This window comes from Carya illinoinensis, chromosome 8 (assembly GCF_018687715.1).
Source record: "Carya illinoinensis cultivar Pawnee chromosome 8, C.illinoinensisPawnee_v1, whole genome shotgun sequence".
NCBI lineage: Eukaryota > Viridiplantae > Streptophyta > Magnoliopsida > Fagales > Juglandaceae > Carya > Carya illinoinensis.
This window is the reverse complement of record NC_056759.1, coordinates 5,271,300-5,283,701: the sequence shown is the minus strand read 5'-3', so window position 1 is coordinate 5,283,701 and position 12,402 is coordinate 5,271,300. Positions and strand designations below refer to the sequence as shown.

Sequence of the window (12,402 nt, the reverse complement as noted above, 5' to 3'; positions counted from 1 at the left end):
AGATAATATTTATAATTATTTAAAGTGAATTTTATAAAATTCATTTCATAAGTTCGTTTGGTTAGAAATTGTAAAGATTGTTAATCAAAAAAAAAAAAAGATGAGTGGATTCCACCTCCAAGTGCTTTAATAATGGACGCAACGTTCAAATCAGATACAAGTTGTCCAATCAGACTTGACGACTCCAAGACTTCGTTGAAATTATTCAGACAATCCTCATGCATGGGACAGAGACTATTATTTCCCTTTTAATATTACCTTAAATTTAAGAATAAATATTGGAAACAATCTTGTTTGAAAACATCCAAAATACCCGAAACACACCCTACATGACATATTGTAAATGATGAAATAGTCCCTTATTGCGCAGCTGCACGTTTCGTCATTTTCATATCATTAACCTGTTTTGAAATCGTTAATCAGAGCTTCAGCCTCCCCCCAACCCATTTGCTCCGTATCACCAACAGATCTCCCTCATTGTTTCGTCCCACTCCCAACCCAGTTCGTTTAGTGTTATTTTTTTCTTACATTTGTACTCTCTCTCTTTTTTTTTTTTTTCTAATTTATGACTTGTGCTCCCCACCTAAAGCCATTTCGATCTTCTTTTTTTCTCATTTTCTCTCTTTGTATGAACTGTTTCTTCTAGACTTGTGGACTTCTTATTTCAGTGTGACGAGATGGTTTATTTCAGACAGCAAGTACAACCGTAGCACCACATCTAGTCACCATCAACGGTAGCCAAGCACGCCGCAAAAGACCACGCAAACCACCGTGCTAGCCTCTGAAAACCACTAGAGGGAGTGCTCTGTTTTTGCTCTCTGAAACAAAGGATTTTTTTTTTCTCACCGTGAGCCACAGAGCTCCTCCAAAACAGTGTCGTTAGTTTGCGTTAAATGAGCTTGCGGGGAGGGACGGTGATGGGCAGATGGATGAGCTTCACGAGGTGGTGCTGAACAGAGGGACGGCGTCTCGGGGTGATGCTGGGAACGACGAGATAACACCGGTGACCTGAAGCAAATGAAGAAATTTTCATGAGAATTTGCGTGTTTACATTGGTTTTGTGATTTATTCTGTTGCATTTTTCAAGCCAATAAAAGAAAAATGTCGGTTATTTCGTTTGAAATCACTCAACTGGCTATGGCCTGCACGACCAAGCTGCTTTTGAAACCTTTGTATCTCACGTGAACTCAATAATTGCCCTTGCTTCCACTTCCAGCTTGTATTTATATTGTTTTCAATCTGTCTATTCTAAGCTGGCCTTTCATCGACCTATGTTGTTGGGTTTCTCTCAATTTTTTTTCTCCCACCCTCTGGGCGCAAAAAAAGAAAAAAGAAAAAACAATCTGGCCTTTTGTCTTGTTTCTACAAAGCCAGCCAAGTCTCCATTTACAGGTCCCTTTTACCAATCTTTTAATATGCGGAGATATGCCGTGAAAGCTTGAATTGTGTTTGAGTGTTTATCGTCGGTTTTTTTTTTTTTTAATATCTTTTTGGTGTTAGTAGTTATCGAGAAGTTTCAAGCCAGGTATCTTAGTTGGAATGTTGTTACGTCAATTGGCTTGGCTTTGTAGTTCAGAGGGACGACATCTCGGGGTGATGTTGGGCAGAGGTCAAACGTGAGGTGGGTTGCTTTGCGATGGAGGAGAGGTGGTCTTCGTGGTCCATCTCACTGGTTTGCCCCGTTAAATGATTTCTCGGGGAGTGGCGGCTCTGGGAAGATGGAGGAGAATCGCTTGGTGTCTCCAGGCAGAGAGACGGCGTCGCCGGTAACATTGGGCAGAGGAAGGTGACGCGCATGCGAGGGTAGAGGAGTTTCGCGGGAGGAATTCAAATGGAAAGAAAATGAAAATACTGACTTTTGTTTTCAAAAACACACGTTTTGGTTAAAAGAAAGAAGAAGAATAAAAAGAAGACACGTAGGGTGTGTGTTGTGTGCAACTGCTATAGTTGCTGATCCGTAGCAAAGCTCTAAATTTAATAGGGATGGTGCTAGAGTGACCCTCACTGCCACTTGGCTTAAAAATATATATATATTTTAATTAATTTTTAATATTTTATAAAACGAAAAAATATTTATAATAAAATTAAATAATTTTTTCTTAATTATTAAAAAAATAAAAAAAACTAACGGTGGTCCCTAACTGAGACACCAACGGTGCCAAAACATTTTCCATTTAATAAATGTCAAGGGGAGGGACAAAGACACATGAGCAACTCCCAATAACTCTAGCAACCGATCCTAATCATTGTATCCATCTTAGCCTCAGCCTCAAAACAAGCGCCATCCATTACAAGGCAATCAGCAACTACTTAATACGCTCGTAGGGTCATAACAACTAATAATAATGCCATGCACCGTGTTACCATTATTTATATTTTATTATATATAATATAATATATTTAGTATCATTTAATAATAAATAAATATATAATAAATAATTATTTAATAATAAAAAATATACCAAATCTTATTTAGTAGAATACAAATAAAATAGTAATATAGTATATAAAAATTTTTATTTTTATTAGAATAATCTTATACACCACATTATCATCTTACTTGTATCTCACTATATATAATATGGAGTATTTATCATCATTTAATGATAGAGAAGTATGTAATAAATAATCATTCAATAATAATAAATATATCACATCTTAGTTAATGTGATTACTTAATAAAATGTAAATGAGATAATAATATGCTGTATAGAATTATCCTTTCTATTATAATAAGTGACTATTTAATTATTAATAGTAATTTTTTTTTTCCGTTAAGTTTGTTAACTCCTATTTTATCAAAATGCCCTCAACATCATTGATCATTTGACGTGTAGTTCTATTATAAAATTTAATGAATGATTATTTTGCTATTATTATATATATATATATATATATATATACCCCTTAGTGTTTAAGACGCGACCGAATGGTTTATAGACTAATGGTTTACATGGGCTTGATTTCTTTGATGAGTTAAAGTTTTTACAAAATTAATAAATTATTTTATGTTGGAATTAGACTCACGTGATCTTTATTTTTATTGGACTTATTTTAAGTTAGTTTTATTCCGTTGTAGACCTTGTCTTAAGCCTCAATATTTGTATTTGCATAAATAATAGTTTTATTTAATTTATAACTTATATTATTAACTATTATTCTACTACAACTAAATTCAGTTATAATGATAATAAGAAATTAAAAATTGTTTGAATGGATTAGTCTATTTTGTTAAATGAGATCTTTATTGTATATTTTAATGGAATTGATATAATTATTTACTATATTATTATTTAAAAATAATCATTTCATTCAATTAGACAGACGTATTTTATATGTTGATAATGTCTTAATATATATATATTTTTGTGAAGGGTCAAATGGAATTGATATAATTACCCCCCTGCGAGATTCCATCAAGACATTATTAAGCAATGGAGAGTGCTCTCTCATCTCATGATCATCAATTATTAGTGGGGGCGGCCCCATTCCAACTAATGTCCATGAGGATAACCGATACAGTGGGAGAAATCTTACACTTTCGACCTAACTTACGATGAAAAGCAGCAAATATAATTAATTAATCACTTAAAAATAGATTACATCTATATAAATATCTCGTAAAAATATATTTATAAATTGATATAATTTCATATAATACGTCAGATTTATTTTATAATAAAAATAACTTTATAATTTAACGTACTACATCAAGTTATGTCATATTTTTTTATGATTAAAGCATTTCTCATTATTTAACTAAAATTTGAGTAGAAAAATTTAATCATCTTTACTTAATCATCGTGTGACGGAATACAATATATTTGTTGTTATTATTTTTATTATTATATATTTAATCACCGATTGATTTATGGATGCCGACAAGAGGCACAATTATTTGTTTTTAGAACATATGTGTTTTTAGGTGTATATTTATTGGGTAATTTACATTTCGAAGGCATGACACCTCTATGATTATGGGATCGCCATTAGGTACAAGGATAAGGAAAATTCTATATACCATTCCACCATTTCATTTTCATCTTATTATATAAGATGGAATATATTTATTATCATCAAATAATTTTTTATTGAATAAATATGTCACATCTTATATAATAAGATAAAAATAAAACGATGGTATGGTGTATATTAATACTAATAAGATAATTGGTTTATGGATGGAGTAAAGAGTGTCCTAAAAAAGGACCAAAAGCCTTCTTTCCCCATTATTCCTATTACCTAAGATCAAATAATTAATCCCACTAAACCTTTATGGATAAGAGTTTTTAAGTGGTTTTTAAGTGAGTGGGTGGTTGACGGAAAGGCATAATCGATTAACCCTAAAGGAAGCATAACACTTTACATTCATCTCTGAAATTGAGTTAATTGCAACTTGTGATTCCAATTCAGCTACTTTATGACTTTATTTCCTCCTCAAAATTCGGTTTTTCCCCCCCTTTGTGAAACATGATGATGAGAAGAAAGATTACCTTTAAGTTTTCACTTTCTTTTGGTGTCAATTTATTAAAAAAAATCATGATGAATTTAATCATTTTATTTGTCAATTTAATCATTTTGAAAAGAGTTTTACTATATATAAATAAAATTACATACTAATCTGTATATAAATATTAATTTATTTATATTTAAAATTTAAATTAATATTATTTTTAATAAAAATTATTTTTTAATCAATCACATCAAATTAATAAATAAATTAATACATAATTATTGCAAGTATAATTCTCCTTTTGAAAATACACGTTTTATTCGTACGTCAAGGCCTGCATAATGGCATCTTCTTTGGTCATGCGCAGAGGCATGAATTGAGTCGAATACTGTGATTGGCTGAGATTTTTCGTTTTCACTTTTCACACCGTCCTGTCGATGATATGAGGTATTTACGTATACAACCCCACACGTGTCACGATCCAAAAGCTTAATCAATTACCATGTAGGATTAAGAAGTGCTTGAAATCTTCGATGCATAATTATAGCATTTGAATTGTAAGTAACAAGCAACCTAATGTCATTGGCTCATCCAGACACTGACCTGTAAAGTTTATGTCTGTAGCTGGGTGCGGTTCTCCATGTACCATTAAAACAAATGCCATTCTTCTGCGCCTTGTCAAATAGATTTTGACCTCTGTATATTAGATTCTAGATTTTGTCTGTGTTAACACTAAACCCAGTACTTTTCTATGGATGATTCATGACTAGCCCGTCTTTGTCTTGACCTGTAGCGTCTACGTTCATATTCATTTCCGTATTGCATTTCAGAAACAGAAATAGGCAAACATCTATACTCTCTGAATAGCCTGAAACTCCACCTCACTCTCACAAAAACACTGCGAGAGGATGAAGATTATGGCTTTCGGGTTTCTACATATGGTTCTTGTGCTCGTAATCTTTGCTTGCGCGTACGCCGCGGCGGAAGAGCAAAGCAGGAAAACAAAACAGACTTACATAGTTCGGATGGACAAGACGAGCATGCCAGCGAGCTTCAATGATCATTCTCAGTGGTATGCAGCATCTTTAAAATCCGTATCGGACTCGGCGGAGATGCTTTACACTTACAACAACGCAATACATGGCTTCTCCACAGCGCTAACCGTCGAGGAAGCCGAGTCACTTGAACAGCAATCGGGAATCCTCAGTGTCCAGCCTGAAGTGAGATACGAGCTGCACACAACTCGGACGCCAGAGTTCCTCGGAATAGAGAACACCGAGGCTCCTCTCTTTCCCACGTCCAACCAAGAGAGCGACGTGATTGTTGGAGTGTTCGACACAGGTGTATGGCCTGAGCTTAAGAGCTTTGACGACACAGGGATGGGGCCTGTACCGAGGGGCTGGAAAGGTGGATGTGAGGTTGCGACCACCTTTTTGTCATCGAGCTGCAACCGCAAACTTATTGGCGCAAGGTTTTTCTCGAAAGGGTATGAACTTGCAATTGGATCAATTGACCCAAAGACGGAATCAAAATCACCTAGGGATGATGATGGCCATGGAACTCACACCTCAACCACAGCAGCTGGATCGGCCGTTGCAGGAGCTAACCTCTTCGGCTATGCTTCTGGGATAGCTCGTGGTATGGCCACACAGGCCCGAATCGCCGTATACAAGGTGTGCTGGCTTGGTGGGTGTTTCAGCACCGACATCGTGGCAGCAATGGACAAAGCCATCGAAGACGGAGTCCATGTTATATCCATGTCTATTGGGGGAGGGATATCCGAGTACTACAATGACATAATTGCCACTGCAGCTTTCAACGCAACGGCCCAGGGTATCATTGTATCGTGCTCGGCGGGAAATAGTGGACCTGATCCCGGAAGTCTAACCAATGTAGCGCCATGGATAACCACTGTGGGTGCCGGAACTTTGGACCGTGATTTTCCCGCAGTTGTTAACCTTGGAAACAGGAGGAGTTACACTGGTGTATCACTCTATAACGGGAAACCGTTACCTGATTCACAATTACCACTTGTTTATGCCAGCAATGTAAGCACCGAATCATACGGTCATCTGTGCATGAGCAACACACTAATTCCAGAAAAAGTTGCTGGGAAAGTTGTAGTATGTGATAGAGGATCAAATGCAAGAGTGGAAAAGGGTTTGGAAGTTAGAAAGGCTGGTGGCGTGGGGATGATATTAGCTAACACAGATTCTTATGGGGAGGAGCTAGTTGCAGATGCGCATCTTTTGCCTACAGCAGCTGTAGGTCGGAAAGCCGGTGACGCCATAAAGAATTATATCCTCTCGGGTCATGATCCCACAGCTACAATTGGTAAAGTAGAGACAAACTTAGGAGTTCAACCATCACCGGTGGTTGCAGCATTCAGTTCTAGAGGTCCGAATCCGCTCACTCCAGGAATACTCAAACCAGATCTTATAGCGCCAGGAGTCAATATCCTAGCTGGGTGGACAGGCAAAGCCGGACCAACAGGGCTGGAAAATGATACCAGGCATGTAAGCTTCAATATCATTTCTGGTACATCCATGTCGTGCCCGCATGTTAGCGGGTTAGCAGCCCTCCTCAAGGCTTCTCACCCTGAATGGAGCCCCGCAGCCATTAGGTCTGCCCTCATGACCACAGCTTACACTACATACAAAAATGGGGAAACCATAATAGATGTTGCTTCTGGAATAGCCTCGACACCTTTCGACTTAGGCGCGGGACATGTGAATCCAGTTGCTGCTCTTGATCCTGGCCTAGTGTACGATGCCACGGTAGATGACTACCTAAGCTTCCTATGCGCCTTAAAATATAGTTCAGATCAGATTAAGAAAGCTACAAACAGAGACTTCACCTGTGATTCAAGCAAGAACTACAGCACGGGAGATCTTAATTACCCATCTTTTGCTGTTCCACTAACGACAGCTTCAGGCAAAGGGGGTGGCCTTGGCGTTTCAAGCACAGTTAAATACACTAGGACACTGACTAATGTTGGCACACCGGCTACATATAAGGTTGTCGTGTCACCATCAAAGGTTCCCTCTGTGAAGATTGTGGTTGAGCCAGAATCACTGGCGTTCAATGGTGCTTATGAGAAGAAGAGTTACACGGTGACGTTCATTGCCACTTCAATGCCATCTGGTTCGACCAGCTTCGCTCAATTGGAATGGTCGGATGGGAAACACTCTGTTCGTAGTCCGGTTGCTTTCACCTGGACATGATAGTCTCAGGAAATGAAGTGCCAACAAGGTCAAGATGCTCTCTATAAGCATAATGAATTGGTTTCTCTATTAGATTCTCTCTATCTGTATAAGGAAATCTGGGGAAAATAATTGTACAGAAAACCGTGCAAGGTTATTGCCCTTAATCTTATGGATTTAAAATTGAATCTAGATGTCTTAATATTCACAAAACTTGCTCATCATCTATCATGGCTCATATAATCGAAGAAAGTAAAACAGGGATTCGCTACACAGCTTCTATGATTTCGTCTTCCCAGTAAAAAGTTATTGTTGCCAACTGCTATTATGAACGGGAAGCACAGGGATCATCTATTTTGCTTAAACTCATTGCCCTCTCAGAGTTCAAACAAAATCAATACAGATAACAGAATGCCATTGAAGCCTCAGTAATTATGACTGGGCATCCAACTGATTTTTGGTCGACGTGGATTTTGTAGGATAAGTAGTACCTGTCTTTTCTAACTGTATTGCCGATAATTGATTGCATTTACCGACCTTTTTTTTTTTAATAAGTAAAAATATTATATATATATATATATATATATATCAATAAGAGTAATCAAATATACTAGACATATACAAGAAAACACCTAGCACATACTAGAGTGCCCCAAAGCCCGTGAATACTATTCTAAATACACCAAACCCGAATTGGAATGGAACACACATTCCCAACCCCAGCCCCTTGATCCCGTACAACTAACTCAAATCTCTCTACAAGACCGTCTTCACAATGCTCTCCCTTTAGCCTTCCAAAAAAGTATCATCTGCCGACCTATTAAGGTATCATCTGCTTCGTTCCCCCAAAATGAAAGCCATGGGACCCCTTCCATTTCTGTGACTACAACTCTAAGCATGTATATTAAATATGCTGCAATTTTCTGCCTGTAATATAATCCTATCTATTACATCACATTTGCAATTTTTGTAATAGGAACATTCTTATATTAAAGGAGAAATCGAATGCCTATACATTTCTTTCATGAGCACAACGGAATGAAAGAGAAACTTGCATCATTCCAAATCTTTACTTTTATAATGGAATCCAGCAGGTAAGGAAAAACTAAGAAGACCAGTTGCTGCTGCTTTATTGCAGTTAGGTTGTATATGTTATGCTCGTTAAAGAGACCAAGGGAATTATGTGAACCTTATCATCTTGTTTGAGATATTCTTTTTTTGGGTTTGTGAAAGTGGATATAAAAAATTGAAGAGTCCCCTCGATAAAATTGTAGTTCTTTAAAGATTTTTGTGAAAGTTGTATTAGTTTTTTTGTTCTTTTTTTTTTTTCCCACAGAAATTTAGGCAAATAGTTAGATAGCTATTTTGGAGGTAAAAAAGTTATTTTGGTGTTGAAAAATGTTGAGATTGAAATTGAAAAAAAAAAATATATATATATATATATATATATAGTGTTAATAGGCATTCATTCGAATCATTCCTGTCAAGAATTTCTCACATCTTTCAGAGTAAACATCCCCAGAAAGTTGCTTGAACTGCAAAGGTGACTGGCCTAATTAAACATTCATATTCGATGTAGAGGTTGTCTCGGTGACTAAGACGTACAACTGAAAGTACCACTTATGTTTCCACTACAGCTTCGGATCTCTAACATACTAGAGCCCATTGTTAAATTGCCAATTTTAGTCAAAAAAAGAAAAAGTTTCATTGCCAACACAGGCTCAAATCAGTGAAAATAAGAGGCAATATATAGTCCGATATGAAGAAAATTTTATTATGATTATCCGTTACGGGATCCTAACCCTACAAACTCAAAAACCACTGCATAATGCAAGCATTAAACGATACTGACTTGCAACTTGTTATCAGCACTTCCCCAAATATCTTCTAAAAAAACAAAATCAAGAATCATTCAGAATCTTGTATTGACTGGCAAACAGGAAGATAATATGTATCAAGTTGCCAATATTTCTGTTTCACACCTTCCCAAACTTCTTCTCCTAAGCAATCTTTAACAGGCAATGGAATTAACTGCGTGGAGTAGCCCAAATTCTCCAGTTCCAAAGAAACTAAATGACAGTAGACAACATGGAAGAATGCATTACCTCCGCAAAGGCCATTGAAGAATGAGTAGATTCCCCCAGGCTTCAACAACACAGGAAGATGTTGGTGGAACTCTCTCAGGTCTTCATAATACTCTCCGTAAGTATCAAAGAAAATACCTGAAAGCCAACGTACCAAAGAGCCACCATATCATATTATCAGCACAAGCTTATGCACCAGCTAAAAAAAAAACAGATTTCCAGATTGCTATTACAGATTGGGAAGCAGGTGGAATTAATCTGCTCAAATGCAAGACATGAAGAACTGTATCAGTTCGTGCAAGATTTTCATGCCATAGGTAGAATAATCTCAGATACATTGAAGTATGCTCCATAACAACCACCCCCCCCTCTCTTCTCTTCCCTTCTCTCTCTTTTCCCCTTCCCTTCACTTTCCCCCTTTCTTCCTCTCATGCACAGGTAAGTAACTACACCCCAACACTAGATCAAAAGCTCAAAGCTCTCTTCAATATTACCTCCTCTTGCATCACCTCCACTTTAATCCCATATTCAGTATTACACACGGCACATAAACATTTATAAATTTGCTCTTCAAGAATGGATGTTAGGCTAGAATGTAGATTTGGGCATGGATAAATTTTAATTGAAAAAATTGTTACCTGGTACAGAAAACCAACCATAAATTGGTATAAGGAAATAGCTATAACTTAAATTCACTGAAATTTTGGGAACCTCTGAGCTGGTGGAGATACAAATGTATGCTGGCTATACAGTTTAATCATGGCTGTCAGGCTATAAGAAACACTACCATCCCACTTTCTCATGTATATTTTAATTGTAGGAGATACTAGAGAGAACATTTGAGTTAGCCGTCATATAATGGAATTACACATATGGTTCTAACATAAAATGCATAGATATACATAAGTAGCTATGTGTGTGTGTGTGCGCGGGCGCACACATGCACATGGGTGTAAAATAAAACATAAAGATGTATAGTTTAATCTGATTATAGAAAAAAACACGGAGTTACCATCATAAGATTTGAGTTGAGGAAGAACATCTTGCCAACGGCCAAATATTATCTTTACATTATCCTTCTCACCCCAACCAGTATGAAGCATTCGTTCATAAACTTCTGGGTGAGCCTCAATAATAGTGTGCTTGACTGGCGCATATTGCTGAATGGCAGTATCCACAAGACCCATTCCGAATCCAATGTTCAGAATGTGGCCACCTCCTGAGCAAACTGCTTTGGCATGAGCCTCCATTAAAGGTTTCTCCCAAGCCATCATGACAGCCTTGTTTTCAGAGTCCATCAGCTTATCCTCACTAAAAATAACCCTATCTTCCAAGTAATCTACATCGAGATTACCCTTTTTATTTTCTGTTCTTGCAATTGTTCCGAGGACCAATTCAGCCTGGATCCCTGTTCATATACAGAGTTATATGCATATCAATATAGTTTTTATGAGTATATGCATATAAATACACACACCCACGAATGTAATTAGATTCTCGTACCAACGAAATCAGGTACCCTCCATCAAATGCCTTGAGCTCATTAGCTCCATATACAGACCTAATTGAAGAGATTAAATCCATTTTTGGTTGAAACAAAGGATATCCATTGTTTAAAGAAGTAAGAATTTTGCTTCATGAGGAGTTACGGTCACTAAAATCCATTAGAAATTTTGAATATGCATACAGAAGTAGCAATCAAGGGTACATACAACAAGAATGAAGAATGCTCATCAAGAACTGCCTTTATTTCACAGTAACGTTTTATAATCCTCGCTTGTTGGTGACTAACCGATGGTATCAGCTACAAGAGATTTTAGTGAACCATTTCTCGAAGCCTTCAGAAAACAGCAATTGGATTGGGACACCATACATCCATCTATGGCATTTAAATGTTGTCGTATCTCGACATTATCCGGACAATTAAGTAAAAAAGAAAAAACGGAGAAAGGCAGAACAGAGATGAATGAAGAGGGAATGACATTGAAGCACGAAACAAGCAAGCAAAGCACCTTACCGGCATTGAGGAGTGTATCAAAAGCTTCCTGGTGGCCTGCTTCCATAGCGAAATCGCCAGCAGAGAGGTTGGAGGGGGAGAGGGCGTTCCAGGGCGCGCCGGCTCCGAGAAGGATCTTGACAACGTGGGCGTGGCCGTGCTTGGACGCATGCATGAGCGGAGTGAGGCCTTGCCCGTCGAAATAGGACACGTCCGCTCCGGAATCGATCAGAACTCTCAGCTCGTTCGTGTCGGCGCCACTCTTCGCCGCCTCGCATAGTTGCTCACCTAATTGGTCCATGACTTGCGCGATTGAGTATGAAACCCTTGCTCGGACCTGCAGAATCCCAGATACAAAAAATCTAAAGGATACGTTAATTAAACTTTCCTCCACTGAAGTTTCCTATTATTGACGTTTTCCCCTGAGGTTTCTAAAACTAGACTTTCTTCCATGTATGGTTTTTCCTCGTTTCCGCGAATTTGTTCAGTGTCAAATTCATTAATATTTCAATTATCAATCTTTTATCATCTTCTACATTACAATATATAAATGATTTTTTGCAAGTTTAATACCGCCATAGATGAATATCACGTATTTATTCATAATTTTATTGATTAACTTTTCAAAGTTCAATTTTATCTATATTCAAATTTTAATATAAACAT

At 37.3% G+C, this 12,402-nt stretch overlaps 2 protein-coding genes across 2 annotated transcripts; one reads left to right on the top strand and one right to left on the bottom strand.

Annotated features, from left to right (window-relative positions):
• The first annotated feature begins 5,134 nt into the window (after positions 1-5,134).
• LOC122319098 (subtilisin-like protease SBT1.7) lies at positions 5,135-7,844 on the top strand. Its single transcript, XM_043136998.1, has one exon. It carries the CDS (start codon positions 5,362-5,364, stop codon positions 7,675-7,677), a length of 2,316 nt encoding a protein of 771 aa, XP_042992932.1. The 5' UTR covers positions 5,135-5,361; the 3' UTR covers positions 7,678-7,844.
• Positions 7,845-9,406: 1,562 nt separating this feature from the next.
• On the bottom strand, positions 9,407-12,223 carry LOC122319101 (protein arginine N-methyltransferase 2). The gene is made up of 3 exons (XM_043137003.1): positions 11,758-12,223; positions 10,753-11,148; positions 9,407-9,878 (listed from the first exon to the last, which is right to left on the bottom strand). Exons 1-3 carry the CDS (start codon positions 12,035-12,037, stop codon positions 9,565-9,567), a joined length of 990 nt encoding a protein of 329 aa, XP_042992937.1. The 5' UTR covers positions 12,038-12,223; the 3' UTR covers positions 9,407-9,564.
• Between the last annotated feature and the right edge of the window lie 179 nt (positions 12,224-12,402).